Source organism: Anomalospiza imberbis, chromosome 2 (assembly GCF_031753505.1).
Source record: "Anomalospiza imberbis isolate Cuckoo-Finch-1a 21T00152 chromosome 2, ASM3175350v1, whole genome shotgun sequence".
Taxonomy (NCBI): Eukaryota; Metazoa; Chordata; class Aves; order Passeriformes; family Viduidae; genus Anomalospiza; species Anomalospiza imberbis.
In genome coordinates this window covers 70,004,377-70,027,433 of record NC_089682.1, presented here as the reverse complement: position 1 = coordinate 70,027,433, position 23,057 = coordinate 70,004,377, and the positions used below count along the sequence as shown (strand labels likewise).

The 23,057-nt window shown below is 37.8% G+C and overlaps 1 protein-coding gene and 1 long non-coding RNA gene across 34 annotated transcripts in view; one reads left to right on the top strand and one right to left on the bottom strand.

Annotated features, from left to right (window-relative positions):
• The window catches only part of DLG2 (discs large MAGUK scaffold protein 2), a 984,419-nt gene that overhangs the window by 948,386 nt on the left and 12,976 nt on the right, over positions 1–23,057 (top strand). For 21 of the 33 annotated variants that reach the window (XM_068181606.1, XM_068181605.1, XM_068181599.1 and 18 more), the window contains 3 exons: positions 8,926–9,025; positions 12,739–12,780; positions 22,255–22,305. In XM_068181606.1, coding sequence (XP_068037707.1) covers positions 8,926–9,025; positions 12,739–12,780; positions 22,255–22,305 — 193 coding nt within the window. Of the gene's footprint in view, positions 1–8,925; positions 9,026–9,918; positions 9,965–12,738; positions 12,781–22,254; positions 22,306–23,057 lie in introns of all 33 variants that reach the window. The other 12 variants (XM_068181608.1, XM_068181607.1, XM_068181602.1 and 9 more) reach the window with 3 other exon arrangements.
• Positions 7,332–23,057, bottom strand: LOC137469158 (uncharacterized). Its single transcript, XR_010996375.1, has 2 exons — positions 22,205–23,057; positions 7,332–10,049 (listed from the first exon to the last, which is right to left on the bottom strand). It is a non-coding gene; the product is annotated as an uncharacterized lncRNA (long non-coding RNA).

Here is a 23,057-nt window from a genome sequence, read left to right as displayed (position 1 = left end):
TTGGGTGTCATGGAAGAATCAGATTTCAGCATTGTTCTTGCTTGTGGAACAACTTGTTTCTGGGAGGAGATGACTTCTTCCAAATAGGAGTATGCTGGAATAGCATTCCTATAGCAGGAAATTAAACTCCAAATAAGCTACTCCCACTGGATGACTGCCAGTAAAGGGTACCCAGCTTTTCCTGGGTACCATCACATCTTGGAATCCACACAAGCCAGGGATGATGTGTAGAGTATAGAACAAGGACTTGGTCACACACTCAGCACTAAAACCCACCCCCTCTCTGTAGCCAGGACAAGGAGGAAAATCTGAATCTCATTTGTCCAGCTGCCCTTGCTCTTTCATGAGTTTTCACATTCTCCACAGCTTTGTCTTCACACTTCATGATGGAGCTGGTGCCAAGCAGTGGATGCTGGCTGCACTTTTGCATTGACCTGAGCCTGCAATATAGGGCTGCCCTGACCATTCCCCTTGAGCTGAACGCTTTTTGCTCAGCATTTCTCCAAGGTACATTAGAAATAGTGCTGTCATCAGCATCTGCTTCACTCGTGTGCTGGAGTAATCAAATGAAGTTCAAGTGATAAAACAGCACATAGCCAGAAAGATTTAACTGTATGGATTCTTGTTGTTCCAGGTTACCTTGAGGCACCCCACAAAGACATGCAGTAATTTAACAATAATGCCTGTTGGGTCCAGGTACAGTCAAAAATAAAGGAAAACAAGTGAGTCTTCAGTTTTAATTTATGTCATGGTAGCAGTATTGGCTCTGGCAGGGAACTGATATGCCATAAAGAATCTTGGTTTTTAAGAAGGTGAATCAGTTCTAGAAATTGTGAAAAAATAACTGTTGGGTAAAATCTGAGACTTTTACCCAGCTGAAGTGAAGTAAATAAATATGTTTCTGTGGCTTTCTCTGAAAAATCCAGTAGGGTATTTGAAAAACTTTCTTTCAAATTAGAATTTCTTTCAAATTAAAATTAAAAGAAAATACTAAAGTAAAAATCTCTGTGTCTGTTTTCCATATTTCATTTTATTGAGAAGTAAAAATTCTAAATATCAGCCAGTAATTTGTAAGCAAAGTGGATTAGAGTAGAAAATTTGAGAAATAAAAGATTTGTCATTGAATTTATCCAGATGATGGAAAAATATTTCTGCCTGTTGGTATCTTATTAAAATTAAAAGAGTCATTTTTCAGTTAATGAGCAATATAGACACGTCTTTTATAGATTTTACAGGTTTTTTTTCTGCATTTTTTCTGTAATTCTGATAACTGTGTGGAGTTTTATTTACAGAATAATATTGTTTCTTAGGTGGTCATAATATTAGGAACTATATCTGTACTTCCTATCCCACAAGAATTTTGTGCCATCCCTGCTTAGGTAAAAGAATTTTTTACGAAAGTCACTGACATAAAGATATGTAGTGCAATGTTTAAATCAGTCACAGATTAAATATAACACAGTGAAAATTTGCTAGTACAGGTAAAATACAAAATTTTACAGCTGAGAGTTAATTGTTTTTTCTTCTAAGCCGTTCCAGCAGAAATTTGTGCTGAGCTGAACTTCATGCGTGGTCTATTTTTATAACTTGCTGTCTAATATCCTGAATTAAATGGTAGGAAGTTTGTATGTGTTTATAGATAATGCCAAAGTTACTTGGGTTTTCTTCTAAAAAATTGGTTGAAAAGAAAAATTTGTAGTATTGGCAGTAGATATTGTGAAAGAATTAGAAAGAGAACAACATTTTCTTCTAGTAAGATATCACACAAAGATCCAGAAGTGTGGAGTTTAGCGTCAACACTCATCCGGAAGAGACGTGCTCTATATTTCACATCTTTATTTCTGATTCAGTTAAATTAAAGCAGCTCAGCGATTGCCTTAGTGACTCAGAGACCATGTTTGGAAAGTTATAGGGACACAGGAACTGGCACAGTCCATCTAACTTGATATCCTGCTTGTGAGACTAGTCATGTGAGACGAATTACTGCAAGATGTGGGAGATTCACCTCCTAAACAAACCTCAAAACAATCTCTTAGAGACTGACTTTGGGTTTGTTTGCCCATGCCTTTATTTATTATAACTTTAACTGTAAGACCTAAATAACTCAATGTATTCAATTAAAACCAAGAGCCTGGTATGATTTGTCTGCTGAGCCAGACCCTTGCCATAATTCAGCCTGCTATACCAGTCACTCTTCCTTTAACTCAAAAGGGAAGTTCAGAAGATTATCTAGTCCAGCTACCTTTCCATAAGTACAGTTTGAAGGCGTGTAGGTATTGTAAATATTTCTCCACTACTCCATAACAAAGAGTAATAAGTCCTTACACAACTTATTGTGTGCAATGGTCCATTTAATGCAGTAGTTTGCACTTGCACAAGTGATTGCATGAATGTTTCCACAAAAGACAGTTATAAATGAGCAATTTGGTGTTTTTTTAACAGCACAGATAACCAACACGTTCTGCAGCTTTATTTGTTAGTGAAATTAAGTCAAAAGACTGGATAGAGACCAAAATCCTCAATTTCATTTTAAAACCTAAGGAAGCACCAGCAGTCAACTGGGAATCAGAGGTCTAAAAAAGACTTAAGAAAATACCTTATCATTACTGAGGAACGAAGTTCAAGTGAATAAGGATCCTACAGTGTGCTCTAGGAAAACCTGTAGGTCTGGGTGAGCAGACAGTCCCAAATCTTTGCCAAGTGCATGCTATACTACATTTGATCTCTGGGGCTCTTCTGACATCGTTGTTGCACCAAGAGTGCTGGGACAGGTTCACATGCACAAAGATTTATCAGCAGGATCGCAGCTGATGACGTACATCACCTCTAAGTGGGAAAGTTCCTTTTCAGGAAAAAATATTGACCAGCATAGAGGAACATTTAGGACCAAATTGCCAAACATCAAATACACTTTCTGATTCCAATTGGAGACTTGAAGAAGGGGAGGAAGACCTTCACACTGCCCATTTGGCTGCAGTGAGCTTGGCTAGGTCCAAGCCCATGCTGGACCACAGCACAACTCTTGAGATGCTGGGTCTGTGAGCATCTCATCACAGAAACACAGATGTTAGAGCTAGGAGAAGACTGTTGTTTAGCTCTTTTCCCTTCACCACCCCCTTCTCTCCAAGCACTGCAGTGTTATTCCCCACAGTACTTAAGATTAGCAGATTTGTTTTAAATGTGAAAAAATTATCTAGGCTTTTCCACTTCCCTTGGGGCAGATTATTCTACATCCAAATTGATTTCACTGTCAAGCAGCTTTGCCCTTTCTTATTTTCATGCTATCAATTCAAGTGCTGTGTTTTAACAATTCCTTCCCACTTGTATCTTGGTGTATAACCTGTAGATAAGTGTAAATTACATTGGCTGTCACGTAAGCAAGATTTTATGTTGGTGTTTCATCTTGCTAACATTGATATAACCATGCAAATTAGCATAGAAAAGTGCTCCCTTCATACCTTGCACCAAGTTAAACATAGGTTTGCAAAATTGAAAATACTGATTTTATGTGTTTTCTTCAAAGTCTATTAGTCTTCTCCCCCGGTAGTTTAGTTTGGTTATAACTGTTGTTTTCTCAGGAATTAAAATTGAGTTGCTGGCAGACAACAAGCAATAATTCAGTCTTTAAAAAAAAAAATTATTCAAATTTCATACTTATGAATACTAAGCCATCCTACCCTGGTCTGGAGAAGCTAGACAGTATGGAGTTTTTAAGCAGGCTTTTACTTTTTCATTTTGGACTGCCAACACCCAAATCTCCCTACAACTTCATGGGAAAACTAAGCAAGCAGAGTTATTTCCATCTAAGCTTCTTCTCACTCAGCTGGTTCTCACTTATCAAAACAGATTATGGTACAAAAATTCAATAAGAAATGACTGTAGCCCAGGCTTGAAATATCTAAGAAAACTGAAGGCTGAACTTAACAGAATAGGGATGTCCTTCCCCTTGCATCTCATACAAAATCACAGGGAAGTTGGCTAGTGCTGTTTGCAGGCATGTAACTGTGTGCAGTCTGAGAATAAAGATCAACTTCTCAGAGAATATACTCTGTGATCCCTGGACAGCCAGGCTTACAGTTGCCACTGACAACTTCTTGGCTTATCTTCTGCAAGTCTGCAGGGACACCATGAAGTGCTTTCTGTGTGTGTGAGCCCAGGCCATGGCCAAGTTTGGAGTTACATCAGGAAAGCAAGAATGGCTCAGTAGCACTGGCATTTAACATGAGATTTCAAATTCATCATGGCTTGGGATTGCCAGGAGAAAAAGCCCATTATAAAACCAGTGAGGTGATATATATGCTTCCAAGTATATGTTACAGTCCAAAAGTTTTCTTTCTGGTGTTAGTGCAAATTTTTGGTATGATGGGAGAGATTTAAAATATATAATATCAAGATCTATAAAATTAATATATTTAAATATAGGGATTTAAGAGTGTTTGAGTGCCCAATCTTTATTAAAGTCAGTGTTCAAATGAGTAAATTAATCTCCCTAATACAAAAGTGTCAGTTAAATATAGATAAAAGGATTACAGAGACATAATGTTGATAATAAATTGTGTAGATTTTTGTAGAAGGGTGAGTACATGAGGGATTTTCATTTAACTTAGGCTAAAATCAGGCATTAAAGAAGAAGAATAAGAAAACCACATTGCAGATAAGAAGTAGTAAAATTAATTTCTCATATATACTGCTAGACCAATCTGAGAACAAAACTGACATACATAATCATATAACATAAAAACTAGGTTAAAGCATAGCTCAAACCTGCCTAAAATTAGATGGTATATGAAATCTATCTACACCGTGTAAAAAAGAATTTCACAGCCAGTGTTCTGGAACAGCTTTCTCTCAGGTGGTCCCTGTACACTGGTTTCCAACTAATGATTGAGGATTAGCATTTGTTGAATGAAATGGCAAAAGAAAACATTACTGAAGCAGTTGGGAGTTTATTGGCTTAGAGAAAATAGATTTGTTAGAGCAACATGAAAAAATCTTTCCCCAACATATTAAGATCTGCAAAGCCTAAAGAGGACAACCTGTGTCAAGAGCACATCTGCACTAAATAGTAGGGGTTGGATCAGCTACACTATGAAAAAAAAATTGGGAAGAAGCTCAAAATAAACAACATTATTGTTGCCTATTGCAACTATAAAAACTATCAAATTACTGGGTTTTGTGATGCTTACCACTATGAAGAAAATTTTGAAATCAGATTGTTTATTTAATGTTGCATGAAAATTTCCTTTGAAACCTACTACCCTATTAGCTGATGAGTAACATATATATGGCTGCTGAGCCTAGGAAAAAACATTTAGATTACAAAACTGATGTTGACACAAAGTACCCAAGCGAGTTCTCGAGAAGCAGAAACACACAGCGGTTTAATGTCTGTCACAACCAGGGAAGGTTGGTATGTTTAACCCAGCCTTACATAACTGAGGACATCTGGGGATACTTGGTCAAGCAACAGTGCACTGTGCACATCACAATTATTTTTCTTGGCTTCTTTAAAACACAGTCTATGCTTAAGTAGTCTCAAACAAGGATTCAGGGCATGAGTGAACACTTTCCTCTGCTTTTTTTTCTGAGGAGACTCTTTTCCATCACAGATCAAGTGCTGTGAATGATGTCACTGTGCTGTTGTCAAACAACTTGAAAATTTAATTTGCCTTTTAGTCTTAGGCACTTGTCTGTTTGAAATGCCTCCTCCTGCCATTGCCTTGGTTAGTGGTGATCTGCGTGATGGCAGTGACATATACAAGTAATTTCTTGTACAGGTTTTTCACTGCAACTGAAATTTCTGAGTTATTTGCCATTACAGGTTTTTACATTATCATGGCAAAAAATCTGCAACTTACATGGAATCCATTTTCAGGCACTTTTTCACTGACTTTCAGAAACTCTGCCTGCATAAATGCTGTTGAATCAGGCTAAGCTTGCTATCACAATTGCAATTCCAGTTGCATGCATTTTTGTATCAGGTGGAGAGATGGAGGCAAATACCTCTGTCTCATTTTTTGTCTACATCTCTTTCACAGCTTTCCAGAAACATATGGAGCCTATGGCTCCAGAGTATTTGACAGGTCCAAAGTTTCCATTGTATTGAAATAAAATTTCTCAAATATATATCTGAGTTTTGGAGTTTGACCTTGCCACAGATCCTCATACACGTGGTCCTTTCTTAAAACAGAAAATACACACTCAGTGTTGGTCTCTACTCTTCCACCAATGGAGCAAAATCTGGAATTAACATGGTGTGTGCAATAGAAATATGGTTTTATTCTGTGTGAGGCTCCCTTTTCTTTCTTTGCCAAGCTCCTTGTCTCTATGCATTAGAGATATAAATCATATAAATCATATAAATCATGACATCTGTAAGAAGCCTTTTTGGGGTTGTCAGCAGGATTTCATATCCCTAAGGTGGAGACCATCAGCTTGACTTTAATACCATTTATATTGGATACAAAACCAAAGTCAAGGCTCTTGTTTTTGATTCCTTGTGAAGAAACATGCACTTAATTTAAGAAAATAAACACTTGGTAAGCTCATTCAGTTAATACTAAGGACTAATTATTTCTATAAGTCTACAGAGTCAGACCCACTTTAATGTTTTATAATACTTTTCAGTTTCTTTGTTATTTAAAATATAAACCCTGTGACTACACCATGCTAGTATATATGGCCATTAGCATGAATATACACATTGATTAATTTATAGAAATATTATCACATGCATAAAGATATTTGGTTATGGGTATTAATATAATTAGATCAGCTTTATTTTAGGAAGAAAGCTTTTTACTGGTGTAAATACAGTGACATAGTTGCACATGATAGTCATCTGCTGTGCATTGCCAATTTTTGATCATCCAAATTGAAGTGGAGCAATATCTTATTAAAGAAGCAACCCAGTACTTGAAACTGCAAAGGGAGAAAAAGATTATGTAACAGTATAAAATATCTGTCTAATTTGGTGTATACTGTTAGATCATGCATAAGTGTGAAAATAATATATGCTTTTCTGGTGAAAATGTACTTTCTGAAGTTTTTGCTCTAGACTGTTGGGGAAAAAAATTGAAACAATACATATAAGTGTTATTTCTCATATATTTTCTGTGAAGCACAGCATATTTATTTATTAATTTGATAACGTTCTCTTGAATTCCAAAGTGCTGTAATGAAGTTATTATAATTTTAAAAACCCCTTGCTTTTTGAGGTGTTATTGTTTATATATATATTTTTTTTCCCTTTTAAAGTGTGTAATGCCAATAGCATTACTATGTCAAATTCAGATAAATCATGACAAACAACATTTTCACAAACAGAAATGTTAACATGCCACATTCCTTTCTTTGGAAAAGTAAAAGAAATTATCACAGAAAACACATTTTAATTTAATTATATCCATTAGGTCATTAAAGTGATGTAATGCGCATGTCAGTCCTCCTTTCATCCATAGATTACTCCTTCATGTGCTTTTTTTTTTTTCCTCTGGCTTTCTTTCATACTTGCTTTGTTTTGAATTTGCATGCTGTCTGGATTATTTGTGCATGACCTCCACATTAATTTCACATTGAATGTTTACATACCCTGAGAGATTTTCATGGATCATTTATTCTACATGTGCATTTTTTTCTTTGTTTTTAGTTACTAAACTTTAAATATGCTTGAAATGTAAAAGTGGTATGAAACTTTCGTGACACGAGTATCCAACTATTTCAACAGATTTTCAGTATCCATCTTTCAGAAATACATATTTTAAACCACATTTTATTTCATGTTTTCAAAATGTAAGGAAATAAATTGTATTCTAAAACTCAAAATATATTCCTTTGTAGAACTGGAGCCAAATAATGGTTATATTCAATTTGAGCAATGACAAACACATGAGATTAGTCCTTTAAATAATTTAAGAAGGTCTCTGCTGTCTTGGAGGTCATCATTTGCTAAGTCCTGTGTCTACATTCAGTATGAGAGACATTATAGGTCACTGTCTGACTGACAGCACAGATCAGACACACTGTCTGCAGCTGTGTGTTCCCTAAAGAATGCCAGCTTCTTTAAATTGACTCTATAGGGACCCTATTTCCTTATTTATTATCTGAAATAAATGTCCCAAGTAGGCATATCCTGTTTTTACACAGGATAGTGCTTTAAGTCCTTGCAACTGTATATGAAGTCAAAGGATTTATCATGTAAGAAACCCCATTTTCTTCTATATTAATTTCTGATTTGAAGAATTACAGGAAAATATGTTGTTCAACATGCAATGAAATACTGCTTATCAACAGAATTCCATTTCCAAATCACATAGAACTTAAAGTATATCCAGAGAAACCTAATGCATAAATATACATCTATAAAATAGAACAAAGTTGGGTTTTTTTTTCATTATGCCCAAAAGAAGCATTAAAACACATGTAAGAAATTGTCAATAAAGAAGCCAAATAAGACATTATTAAATTGAAAGCAGCTACCAGTAAAGAATTTTTTATATTAATTGACACAGGGCTGAATCCACACACTACAAATCAAAGGCTTCTGCTTTCCACATTACAGCCTATTCTTTTCAGACAGTTAATTAATTCTGTGCACAGTCTGCTGTGAAAAGATGGATGGCTTGATCTCAAAGCATGCTGAACCATTTGTAGCCCTTCATCCAAACAAGCCAAACACTACAGTTTCCAAGTAAGGAGCTGTACATTGTGACTTCAGACCTCTGGAGTCAAATTGATCAAGTCTTCAGGAGCTTTGCCTTCAAATTTCAGACCTCACCATGCCTCTGATTCTTTGCAGCCACTTAGTTTGTGCTGATTTGAGTCACTACAGTTCTCTCCACTTTTACAAACTAGTTGTTTTGTCAGCATGAGTGTGACAACAATTAGACGTCCCTGTTTTTGCCCCATGCCTTTTCTCCTTCACAGTCATTCAATGACAAGCGTAAAAAGAACTTCATCTTTTCACGAAAATTCCCATTCTACAAGAGCAAGGAGCAGAGTGAGCAGGAAACAAGTGATCCAGAACGTAAGTAACCTCTTGGAGATGATGTCACATGCAGCAGCACAACAAATGGGTGACACGCATGATACCAGTATCCCACACATCTAGGCAAAAATCTGTCATAGGCAGGCAGGAGAGGTATTACTACTGTGACCAATGTATGACTGCAGTTTGGATCCAGCTTCTCCTTCCATCTCTGGAAATACTATTTTCAGAATAAAGCAGTGACCTTAACTTTTGGAAGCGGAAATACGGCTCCTCAAAGTTGTTGTGACACCTGTCATAAATGCAAAATTGTCTCTCAGAAATATTCCCAGATCAGAATTGGCTCGAAATAAGGCAAACATGATTTCTTTCACAATACTAAACTAATTAGTTTTTAAAATATCTATTCTAATCTTTTTTTTTTGCCTTTGACTTTCACCAAGTTGATTTCCATGGGCAGCTTCACTGGAAGTTTAACAATTAAGGGAAGCAACCATGTTAACAGCTTAAAGAGCTAAATTGGTTCTTGGAATGTGTACCACCACAAGCATTTATTGCTTGCTTAAATTATATAGGGAACCAGCATTATTAAAAATATTTGCTAGTTCCAAGCCCAAATATTCACTTTTTTTTTCTTAATAATTCTGTCCTAAATTTATTCAGTGAGGATAGTTTCTGGAACTTTATTTATCTGGTTGTTCCTTCTTCCTCACAGCTCCAAAAGGCACGTTTCACAGTCACTGCCGCTTTCTTTGGCTGAATTTAATAGAATATAAGTCTAAATTTGTTTCAGAAAGAAAAGGCAGAGATCCAGATTGCTCAATCAACATGGTCAGTCATGGTAGTATCCATTTCAACTCCACTGACTTCTTCCTTCCTCTTCTGCGGCTGTTCTTCCTTTCTCATTGCTCTCTCTGGGGACTTCCGTGCAGGACATCCCCGGATTAGGTGACGACGGTTATGGAACAAAGACTCTGAGTAAGTTCCCAGGAATGGTCACTGTAAACCCTTTTTTGTTTTGTTTTGTTTTGGCTTCTGTTTCTTCTCTGAGGACCCTCCACTCCTAGCATGCACAAGATAGAGTTTTATTTGTTACCCAGCTGTGAATGCATTACAAATGTTTCAATCGTTCTGTTCTGCATGATGGTATTAAATAACATACAGTGTATCAAGCAGACACTTTCACTTCTTTTTTAATAACACCTTTTGTTTCTGACAGTATATTATTGTTCCCATCATGGCAGTTCTGTAGAGTAGCATACCTAGAACGTGTTTTGCTGCCTAGACTGTTCTTTTCAGCAACAACCCCTCCCTCTCCATCTAAAGGGAAAATTAAACATATTAACATGCTCACATCCTGAGGAGATCAATAGAAAATTAGTTTATGCTGCTGCTTCTGCATTTTCAGCTTTTTGCATGGGAGTGTTTGTTACTTTGCTGAATTTTTAGATTACTATTTGTTATTAATGGAAGAAGTCATTTGCAGGCTAGAGAAGATCATGCATTCTCCAAAGCTAATTTTGGACCAGTATGCACCATTAGCAACCTATTTCTGTCACACAACCTTAATCAATTTCTTTTCTGATGCAGCAATCCTGTCTCAAGACTTGGCATTGCAGACTCTATAACATGTCAGATAATTGCTCAGAAACAATTTTTCTTCCTCAAAATGTGAACCTGAAAAACTGAAAAACTGTATAGAATGAAATATTTGCTGCTGACTTCTACATATATAGCTATTTTAAATTCTGTATCCAGAGCTAAATAATGTAAAGAAAATGCCACTTGCATGCATTTGGCTACTTGTTCTTCAGTTGTTTTTCCTTTTCTTAAGCACCAAGTAATTGGAGCAAAATGTACATTAATGCTGCATTGCCTACTGTTTTCTATGTGCTTTTTAATTGCAGGAATGCACATCCATGCACACATTATTCTGTTTCTGACTGAATTGTTGAAGGAACATTTTAATGGTTTAACTTAATGCCATGCAGTGGCTCACAATATAAAGATGAAAGCTTTATCTCTTGTATAAGAAATAACGGTTCTGCAAGACTGGTTTTGTCAGTGATAGACAGCAAATGTCACTGCCACCTGAATTTTAACCATTCTGTGATCATTTAAGTGCCATAGCAGCTCATTAGTAACAAATGCAGATCTTTCCCAGCTAGAGAAAACTAAAATACTTCAGATCTGATAACCTTCCTGAATATGTGTCCTTACAAAGAGAATCGTCCATAACATCCAATCATTTGAAAGTTACCTGAATTCTGCAAATTGATGTGGAACAAAGTAGCACCGAGGTATTTTATAGGCTGTAATGCCTGTATAATATTGCACCTAGTTTTAAATTACTGGTACAGGTCTAGACATTCCCACTAATCCAAATTTTGTTAATTTTCAACTCAGACATGCTTTTTCATGACAGTTCGTACTATAAAGGTTGTTTGCTATTTTTAAATAAAGTTGTTCAGGGTCCTGTATAGCACATTATTTTGAGATAACCCTTGTTAACTTGCTACAAAATGTCTGAAAGTCATTATGCTCTTTTCTTCAAAATATAAGTTGAATTTTTAAAAGTTTCTTCCTAAGCCCAAGATCAAGGTTTCCTATTACTGTTTTTATCAGATATCATTCCTCATTTTTGTTGCTCCAGTAGCCCCATCATTCCCAGTCTGTGAACCCTAAGGCATTAGATTGGTACATGGAGGAAAGACAGCACCTTGCAGAGAATTTTGTCACTGCTCCTGTCTTTCTCATTAACCCAGGGTGCTCCCAGATGTACAGCCATTATGCCATTGGCTTCTAAATGTCCTGAACCAGCTGAAAAGTTCCAACTGCCTAATGATCTTTCAGGTGGAAAGTAATCAGGATTTCTACCAGAAAAAGCACTGTTTAATGTGGTCCTGCAGACCTCCTGGAGAGCATATAGCATGGTCTTACTGTCCATAAATAGTCTGCTGACAACAGTTTTGGAATTATTTTTAATAATATGGTAATAGAAACAGGACACCTGACTTGAAAAACCACAAGATTGACCCATCATGTTAGTTCTTACATTCCTGTTCACCCATCCAGACTAGTCTGCTAAAGGTTTTCAAACTCCAGCTCAAATCCTGAGGCTAGACAATTTCTGGGAAAAGACTTCTTCCTTTTTTTTTTTCCTTAGTTTTTTCATTGACTTTGTCTTCTTTATTTTTTATTTCCTTTATTGGACAGGATAGATTAGATACATTTACAATATTTCATACCAAAATAACTTTCATGTTAATATGTTAATCACTGTGCACAATCCTTTGGGATAGTGCACAGTGATTAAAGACAGACACAGGCTAGAAGTTCAGCAGGAATAGTTTCAAGGCATTAATGATGCACATCACTGATAGTGCAGAATATGAGCAGACACTTGGATTTCAAGAAATTGGTCAAGATATCAAGTGAAATCCAAGTTGACCATGATATACATTGAAATGGAGTTATCAGAGATGTCATTTACTGTCCATCACAAAAAGACATGGCTTTGCTATGGCACATATCAGTAGCTAATACATACAGTCTCTTTCTGAAATGCCACAAGAGAGAAAGTTTTCATTCTGCCTCTGTGAAATATCTGAGCATTTTCAGGTGATGTCACTGCACAGCTTTGATTTCTGCTCTGCATAACTACCTTTGCATGACTGTGGCAGTTCTTTTTAAGTTTCTGCAGCTCTGTGGTGCTTGGTTATGTTCTTTAATTTGCTGTACTGTTCTTGCAGAACATGTTTCTTCTAATGCCAGCGATAGTGAAAGTAGCTACAGTAAGTTACTGCTTTCATTAGAGTCCTTTAATTTTGCATTGCTTGCTTTGTTTCTTTTATTTTGTTTCTCTCCTTGCTACTGTTTTGTTAATGTTAAAAAGATCACTGGAGCAAATGGCTTGGAATTCAAATTTATGACCATGTCTTGAGTACAAAGCTATAAAAGAAAACTGGCAAACTTTATAAGAGAAGGGAGAAAGGTTGTTACTTGTGATGTAGTGGGGACATAAAACTAAACCTGGCTTTGGGTAGCCTATGCAAGTCAGGATTATTTCATTTAGTGACAAAAGTTTATTTCAGTGGAAGTAGGAGAAGTTTCTTGATGATTTTTAAAGAGTAAAGTTACTGCACAGCCATAGTCAAATCTGTAAGAGGCATCCTTTTTTACAAGGTCATAATTTTTACTTGCATTTCTGCATGCCTGTATGGATGGCTAAGAAACAGTCCCAGAAATTTTATTAAGCCCTTAGTTTTGACAGTAGTTTTCCTAATCCATACTGCAGTCTTAAAAAAAGGCAAGGTAGACCTTCACTCCTTAGGCACTGCCACTGAATGTTACTGATACTGTGTAGGTGGGGGTCCCAACTCTGCAATCTGATTTGCAGACTCCATGTGATCATATAACCAAGAGGCAGATTGTATGTTCTGGGTAACTCTTAGTAATGCCTATAAATTTAACAAATATCTCTATTTTTTTGATGTTCTGAAGAACAGAAAAAAAATGCATTAAATAAATTATTATAAATGTAACAAAAGATAACTAAAATGACAGAGTGCTTGCTAGATCACCCAATTGTTTCATTTATTCAAGCCATTTGCTTAACAAATCAAGTTTTCCACCAGTCACTCAGCACTTGTGCTAAGCAGCCACATACATTCAGGTAATCAATGGTATCATACCTCATGTTTACTACTCCTGATATAACACATAGCAGTTGAACTCTGTTGATAAACACTGGTTTGTTTCAGCAAAACAGCTAACCTTATCCTATTCAGAAATGGTAAATTAGTTTGTATTCTCTTGTACTGAAAAGGTTTCCTTGGAAAGCAATTGCCAGAGTCACAAGAAAATGGTAGGCACTCTAGAATTGCCAAGATCCAATTCTGAACTGTTTTATTTTTAATGTGCCCTCCACTTGGGAGGAAAGGCAGACTTTATTTTTGATTATATTTATATTGAGATATAAGATGGTCTTTCTCCCAACTGACTTTACAACCAGAAATTAATCAAAGGGTTAAATTTTCAAAAGTTTGCGCAAGTCAAATCTCATCCAGGCCTGTATATTTCAGGGAGAGCTCAGGGTAAAAGCCCAGAGGAGAATCTAGACTGATAAACTGTCCCAAACAGCAACCTTTATAGGAGTGCCCACTTGCAGCCAAATATTTAGGGCATGCTCACAAAAGCCTGTTACCAAATTTGACCATCAGACAGGCCAGGTAGACAGTCCTTCATTGGCTGTGTAATAGCTTAAACTAAAGTGTGTTTTTTGAGGTGCAAGAAAGGTAACAGAAACAATTTTGGGAAAGTTAACTGGAACATAGATACTTGGAAGAAAAAATAGTGCTGGAGTGACAGCTGCCCATGGCAGCCACCCTCCTCTAGAGCAGTTTCCATCTGCACAAGCTCTGGTCTCACTCCAGCAGCATCCTGTTGGCTGGATTTTCCCACATATTACTGGTATTTCCAACAACTTCTGCCTGGTGGAGAAGATGCTGGCAGGGATTTGTTTTCTGCCCACAAGATAGCTATGCCATTAAGAAGCAGAGGAAGCCCATCTTAGATTATGCCAAATGAAAGAGGCTTTAAAATACAGAACTGGGTGCCCAAAGGGCCTCATTTCATTTGCTAAGGGTTCATTGGTGTGTGCTAACATGATATTTGAAGGCATGACCTTGACAAATCAGCAGCTGTGGTTTCCAGATGTAAATTATTGTTTCAGATGGCTGTGGTGGCACCTGAAGTCTAACCTGACTGTGTTCAATTTCCACCTGGCCTTTCCATCAGTATATCTCCTGTGGAAAATTAAAGCCCTCTCGAATCCAGATGATTAGTCTTTGAATGTTCAGGCAAAGAGATCTGAGATCTGGTGTGTTGACAGTACATCCCATTGCACAGCTCATCACAGCAAATCTCCCCTAGAAAAATTATGTGTCAGGAGCCAAGAAAAATCAGATGAGAATGAGAGGCAGGTGGTCACGAGAGTGAATTCAACAAATTGTGAGGGATGGAGATAAAAGAGATGAGACCTGTCAAAGGAAGTTCTCTTTTCACTACAGTTCTCACTTTGTGGGACTGTAAAGAAAGGATGCTACACTGCAAAAGCTTATCAACGTTTCTGATGTGGGAAGAAAAATTACCAGACATAGTCCTCGAAGATTTCCTAAAGTATTCCTCGCTGCCTCCTGATTTATTTATTCCTAATGAAAGGAAAAAAAATGAGAGCCCAAGGTAACATTCCTGGCAGAAGAAGTCAGCATGCAGTTACTATTTCTGCTATTCTTGTTTGTCTCTGGGTAGCTGGGAATGGAGCTCAGCATCAGCCACTGCTGCAGAACCAAGTCTGTATTAACTGCATTTGGACCCAGCCATGCTGCAGAGTCGTTTCTCAGTGTGATGTAGGAGGAGACTTTGAGGAGAGTCTGTGTGTTCAAGGTGAGGCAGTGCAAGTTATTTTGCAAGGACACCATGTCTGTTGACTTGGAAACTCATCTAGCCCTCAGTCTATGCACTGGTGACGTGGAGCATACTGGTGACATGCAGAATGCCTTTTTTCTTTTCTCTTTCCCCAGAAAATTAGCAGGAAGAAAAGGGTTGCCGGCCCCACTGCTTTCTGAGCAGTGGAAAGCTGGGGCAGAGTGGCTGGCTGAAAAGCTGCCTGGTGAAAAAGGATCTGAGGGTGCTGGTCAGCAGCAGCTGAACATGATCCAGCATGTGCCCAGGTGGCCAAGAAGGCCAATGGCATCCTGGCCTGGATCAGCACTGGTGTGGCCTGCAGGACCAGGGCAGGGATTGTCCCTGTACTCAGTACTGGTGAGGCCACACCTCAAATCCTGTGTTCAGTTCTGGGCCCCTCACTACAAGAAATACATTGAGGGGCTGGAGCGTGTCCAGAGAAGGGCAATGGAGCTGGAGAAGGGTCTGGAGCACAAAACTGGTAAGGAACAGATGAAAAGAGGTTGTAGTGAGTTGGAGTTAGTGTCTTCTCCCAAGTAACAAGCACCAGCAAGAAGAAATGGCCTCGAGTTGCACCAGGGAATACTTAGATAGTAGACAGAATTTCTCCACTGAAAATGTTATCAGGCATTGGAGCAGGCTGCCCATAGACATGGTTAATTCACCATCCCTAGAGGGATTTAAAAGACATGCTCAAGGACATGTTTTAGTGTGACTTGCCAGAGTTGGACTTATTTTGTCCAACCTAAATGGTTCTATCCTTCTATGATTTTATGAAATTATCAATTCTTGGCCAAAGAACAAAGAAAATGTGTGTGGGTAAGAAATGACTGGCAAATGCAGGGTGTTCTCCTGCAGACCTTCTTATATATTCCTATTAAAACAAGGCCATATGGAGTCCAGAGTGACGTGTTCTGGACTTTTTCTAGTGGGTCTCTGGCAATTGTTTTAACATATTTCTCTAACTTTTGCTTCTCATGATGACCATTTAGTGAAGACTAGGTAGTGTCAAAACCTGTACTATTTGATCATTCCTAGAACCATTCCAAACCATCAATATTGAAGGATTCTGAGAAATGTCTAGGCTGTGACCTGGGCAGTGAGGAGGGTTACAAATCAATTGGCTTTTTCTAGGAGACATTCTGATGTGTTCACTATTTTTTAGGAAAATACATTGCTTTAAAATTTAGCTGTATTAGTATTGCTTAAAGTATTTAGCTGAACTATTACTCATACCTCCAGGGTTAAAAAAACAGAAGCCAGATATTTTTTATTTCAAAAATATAATTGAAGGTCCTCCAATGTGGTCTGAAGAGAAAATTCTTTGACCACTTCTAAGCAAAAAGAAGTTGCAAAAAGTAAACCAGATTTATGGTAAGTAAAGTAAACCAGTGTTTATGCCAGTGCCATTAACACTTGGTTTGTTATAAAAAATAGGGCTGGAGCCAACAGTGGGATATTCTTTCTCACAGCAGATAACCTTCAGCTCCATTAATTTCAGGGCAAACCACAGACACATTTGAAAGCAAAATCTAACCCTTTATAAATAATAGTATTTTGGGGCCAGGAACAAATGCTAGCTTGATCTTGAAGGGGATGAGTTGCTACACAGCTGCTGCTGAATCACCCAGCCTTGCTCTTATGAAGTCTATGTTAATTTATTTGTTCCTGTTCTCAGCAGTAAAGCCAAGTTTGCAGAGTGCTGTATAAAGTCCTGGTCTAGCAGAAAGTTGTTCTTTTTATGATAGGGACACATACAGCCAATTTTGACTTATCCCTGGACCAGTTAATCAAACCATGATTCAAAGTTTATTTGAATTCTGTGACTTAAAATGTTTTGATTTCTTTTTCAAATCAAGCTTGTTAGGACAGATTTTTTACCACGGACTCATCAGTTTTTATTTTGTGAGACGTGATTTTCATAATGGGTATGAATTTCAAGTCTCTCTGCATATGTGTTGTAACACTCTCACACATAGTTCAGTAAAGGTTTTTACAGCTGTCATCAAAATTACACACATATTGTCACATCTGTTCAGTCTAATTGCAGAACTGGTTGTGATTGCACCACTTACCTAGAGAGGCAATACACAACTAAAAGTTAAAAATAAGGAGAAGTGGTAGGAAAAAAACCTTTACCTTCTGTCAGCAAATCAGCAAGTCAGTCTTCTAATGAGATTTGAAGATTCATAGCAAGGTTAAAGGAGTCTTGATTATTACAATAGGTTATTGATTAATAAGGACACTTGCATTGGCTCCCAGAATTACTGTATTATTCAGGCATACTCAAATTGGCACAAGTATTGAAGTCTCATTTTATACCCACACAGTTGTATTGATATTTGCCCATAGACAGCTTCTGAGTCTTAAGTTCATGCTCAGACTACTGATGATCATTTTACATATTGGATTTCCAGCCTTTCATAGCTATCAATAAATTTCCAAAAATCATGTGTTCACATAAATAGGGCCCCAGCAAAGGGATTTTGAACCAAATAGAGGCAGAGATATTGTCAAGTGAGGCCTGTGCAAAAGAAAAAAACCAATAAATTGATTTCACCAAGATCTTGCAAATACAACTCGGGTAATTCATACCTTATCCCAACACCTAAATGGATGATGGCAGTAAAATAAGCCATCTTTGAGTTTAAATCCAGGTGAGCAACAAAATTCAGAAAAGAGCTTGAAAATTAAATTATTTGGCTCATCTATAAGAATTTCACATGTGTATTGATGGCAACCACCACCAGTAGTCCAACCATTTTAATGAACCCAAAAATTCTCTTTGATTTTTTTAAAACCATAAATAACTTCTAGCTGTCTTCATTAGTACTACTTTTTTAAATTCGTCTACTTAGATGTCTTTTCAGATTTTTTCATTCACGGGCATTAATAGGATGCCAAAATCTATGGATTTCCACTGCATAGGTTGCTGGATTAGGGAGGGTGTTTACATGGAGGCTGCCCCATGGCAGGTCACAGCAGCTCTCCCACCCCATTACCCACATGATGGGTGCAGGTACACCAGACCTGTGGAAGCCCTGGATGCTCTGGCAAGGCAGTAGGAAATGGGGCCTTTTCATGGGTTACATGAAAAATGCCTGATATCAACCAGGTCTACAATGAAACTGGGTTTGAACCTTTCACAGGCTCTCTGACATCTAATCAGAAAGGAAAAACAGAGGCATCACACTAAGTCCATTTCAGAGCTACCCATCTGAAACCCTATAGAATCCCTTAAAAAGATTAAATTAATACTCTTTATGAAATTTATATGGCAGCACAGGACCTTGCTGCCCAGTTTATAAAGGTTATGAGTTATAACAAACTCTAGGTTATTCTTTTATTCCCAAGCATGAGAAAACATCAACAGGCAAATCAAGAGCAAAGGGAAACAGGGAGTGGTCCAGAGAAAGTTCTCCAATAATTTTACCCATAAGTGTATTACATTTAGGAAACTTTCCCTTTTTTTGTCTTCCATTCCCTTATTTTATTTATTTTCTTCTCTTTTTTACTTAATGGGGTTTTACTGAAGAACAGGGGAACATACCAAAATCCTACAGAAAGGTCTTTTTCTTTTTTTCTCTTTTTGTTTTACCTGTTAAATGTCACAGAGATTTTCCAGATCAATACAGCTAACCTGTGCTAATTAAGCTGTTAATGTGGGTGTTAAATGAGGCTTAGGCAAATGATAACAGGCTGTGTCCTGATGGATTTCACACTGTGTCTTCCACCTCAAAGCCATGACAAGGTTAGAGCAATCTGATTATTGATTGACTCTAGAGCTCTTCATTACTCTTAATACTTTATGGACTACATGCAGTACTGACCGAGTGGAGATCATTAAAGAGTACCATCTAATACAGTTAACATGCAAAACAGCCTCTGAGGACCTACAGGATTTTGTCTGGACAGTACATGGCAGGACTTAATTCACTTAGAAATTTAAACTTCCTTAGTCCTTTTTCCAGAAAGAAAAACAGTGGAAATGGTGCAGCTTTTCCCCAGTCAGACTCCCATGTTGAGTCTTGAACTGAGGGCTGCAGATCCTTACCTCAGCAAGATGTCTGTCTTTCAGTTCTTGTATATCACAGTCAGCCTCAAAGTTTCTCTGTACTTACTGCAACACTTCCCAATGGCTTAAACTTCAGCACAATTTTAGTGGGCTGGAGAATTTTTCTTTGCCTTCAACCTGGCCACAGATTCACAAGACATCTGTAAAACAGGCTTATTTTTCTCCCTAGTCCATACCCTACAGAGAGTATAGATGTACCAAAAGCTTTAGCACGGGGACATGTCTGCCAGAGATGGGACAAAAAAGAAAGTAACATCTGTGCTGGCTTGTCAGTGCTGGTTATAAATCTGTGCCAAAGCCAAGTATTAGTCCACAGAAAGAAGAAAAAAAAAAATTCAGAGTTTTGTCTATTGGCCTCCAATTGCTATTGACACTGTCACTCCCATGAGATTCTGCTGTTTAACTGCAGATATCTGCATCTGGCTTTGCTGTTTAAATGCTGTTCGGGGACAATGGAGATAATTCACCCTTCTGACTTTTTCTTTCCTCACAAAGTAGACATGTAAAATAAGTCAGATGACTCATGTCTTAGAATAAGCACTTATCTGTTTGTAGGCAGCCCTTGGCTCCAAAAGGTATCTAGGGACTAGCTTGACATAAGCACTCAAGCCTCAGGTTTCTGAAATTAGTGAAATGAAACTCCTGCTGTGGATCTGTTTGCTATTAAAACAAATATCAAGTTTAAGATGGTATTTGTACAAACAGGCTCCCCTGCATTTGGCTGGTATGTGACGGCTTCATCACCCACCCTAAGACTGACTTTCTCAGGCTGCTGAAAAAATATAGCCTTGGCTCCTGTGGAGTAGGGGACAGACAGTGCAGGAGCATCCTAGTCCACCCTAGAGTGGATTTTTTTCATCTCCAGAGAAATGAGACTTCCTGAGTTCTATAACACCTCTAAAATTTACTGAGAACCTTAAGGGAAACCAATATATGCGATGCATAAAACCTAAGGTAACAATAATTCTAGGTTTCCAACTTTGCAAAAAGCCAAAGAAAAGTGATTACAATATCAAATATTTGCAAACAGAAAAGAAAATCCTTTGTCCATGCTCCTCATATGTTATCTGGCCTTACCCTCAAATGCTTTCTAATCTCTTCCTTTTATTAAAAATTATGTTCTCTCCTCTGCTGCTTCAGCACCATTGCTAGGCAGGAGTTAGTCCTGTCAGTTCTCCCTCTCTCCTAACACATTAGTACAGTTTTTTATTTGCTGTTTCTGTCATTGTCAATAATTACATTATTTTTACTTGAAGACCTGTCTTACAGATTTGTCACTGCTGCCTAGATAGTGTATCACACACAAAAAAAATCTATGAACGTAGCAGATTCATGGGGTGGGAGTCAGCTTAAGATTTAGCCACAAAAAATTTTGTACCTTCTTGGGAGCTAAGCATTGCATCCAACACAAAGTTTGTTAATACGGTCAGTGGAGCTTCAAGGGCAACTCAGACAGCGGGTAGGCTACTTCTGGGTGAGGTGTACCCGCCTCTAAATCCTACATGTATTTCCATCAGGCAAGGCAGCACTCTTCCCTTGTATGTGCACACATTGGTTTGGCCGGAGCCCACCAGAATAATATAACACAGGCTCACGTGCATGCAAGCATACGAAATGAAGGCAACCCTGTCTACTTTATAAAGCACTGATATGCTTTATGATATTCTTTCTTCTCTACTATCCCAATTAGTTGCAGAATCCCATCTGTTGATCTTCTCAGAGACAAACCCTGAACTGAGCAAAAATAAAGTCATCATTTTAAACTTTGCTAATTTGTATTTAGAACCTGCCAGAGCTCTCATGTGATACCAAGTATGTGACAGTAACCCAGAAAGAGAAATAGCAGGAATTATTCATGCTTTTGCTGAAGAATCCTCCTCCCTCTCTTCTTTCACTCCCTTGGATGAGAGAACAGCGGTGCTTCAGGACTGCACACCTGCACCCAAGTCATGGTCCATATAGTGCCACTTGTTTCTCATGGCAAATTTCTCCACTTTATTCCCCTAAATATCACCATAAGGAAACAGCACTGTCCTAAAAGGGCATAGGGAGGATAAATATATGCAATAAAATGCTGTGAGGTCTTTGCTGAAGAAATTAAAAATATGATCCTGTACAACCTGTTCTAGGTGCTTTAGTGGGGGGGATTGGACTAGATGATCCCCAGAAGTCGCAAGTCCCTTTTATCCCCAACCATTCTGTGAGTCTGTGATTTGTGTTCAGGGAAAGGATAAGGATCAGAAAATAGCTCACAGCTAGATGTTAGGCTGTGAACGCACTAGACTATGGAAGCTATGCACTGAAGGACAATCAACCAAAATATATATATATTCTGTACATAAAAATTGTTCTGTCTAGGTAGCCTGTTGATTTACTCTGCAGCAACAATTTAGGGCCTTAACAATAGGAAAAACACTCCATCTTAAATTGATGTATTATCCTTATAAACAGCCTTGTATCAAATCACAAATAGTGGTATGTTGCCCATCAATAAAAAAGTCCAACTTCAGGAAATAGAATTGAAACACGTGGAAGGGGAGGGTAGGGAAGGAAAAAACTGTGTCCATACCTGGAAGTTATAATGGACTTGGAATGGTTCAGGTGAGAGGCTTATCAAGCTAGAAGTGTTGAACCTGGTCTGTCTCTATGTGAAGCATTTTATCAAACTTAAGTACCTGACATGTTACTCATCAGCTTCAATCTCTTCTCTTTCTTCTCTCATCAGGAGGCCAAGAGGACTGCATCCTTTCTTATGAACCTGTCACAAGACAGGAAAGTAAGTTTCATCTTCTTTTCTATCCCTCTTCCTTATGTTTTTCATTTCAGAGTTTGGGGGCCAGCAGAGCAGTAAGCCTTGCTCTGCCAGACCCAGATTCACTGTGGCTTCATTTTCTTGGGTACTCAGTCTATTTTCACATGAAAAAAACCCTGATGTTATGGTATTCCTTGGAAGCCACCACTTCTTAACATTCCCAGGACTCTTCTCCCCAGTACATGGACTTCACTAGTACAGAAAATTAATCAGTCTACAAAATATTGATGTAGATTTTCTAGATTTACTGCAATATTGTCACATGGAAAGCCTTTACTATTTTGCTTCTCATGTGATACATGCCACTGTCCAGGGCAGACAAACATATGGAAAGGCAACTTAAAATGGGAGCACATCCATCTGGTTTAATGGAGGATATGCTCATAAAATTTTAGGTGAAAAAAAGACTACAATAGCCTTTCCATATCTCATGGAACAGTCCATCTACAAGCATTTGGGAATGGCCTTGTTGAGTGATAGCAAATATATCTATGCTTCTACATTACCATTTGACTTGTGCATGGACCATCACAGAGCTCTGCAGTGGTACTCATTCCATTCCCCTTTTTAATGTCAATAAATAAAATATTCATCAATAAAATGTGCGCCTAAATTTTCACTTCATACATAAAGACAACAACTCTGGTTAGTGATATTTGGGTGCATTTATTTATTATTGTGGCAAGACCATCAAAATGTGATCCTTTTGTTTTTCA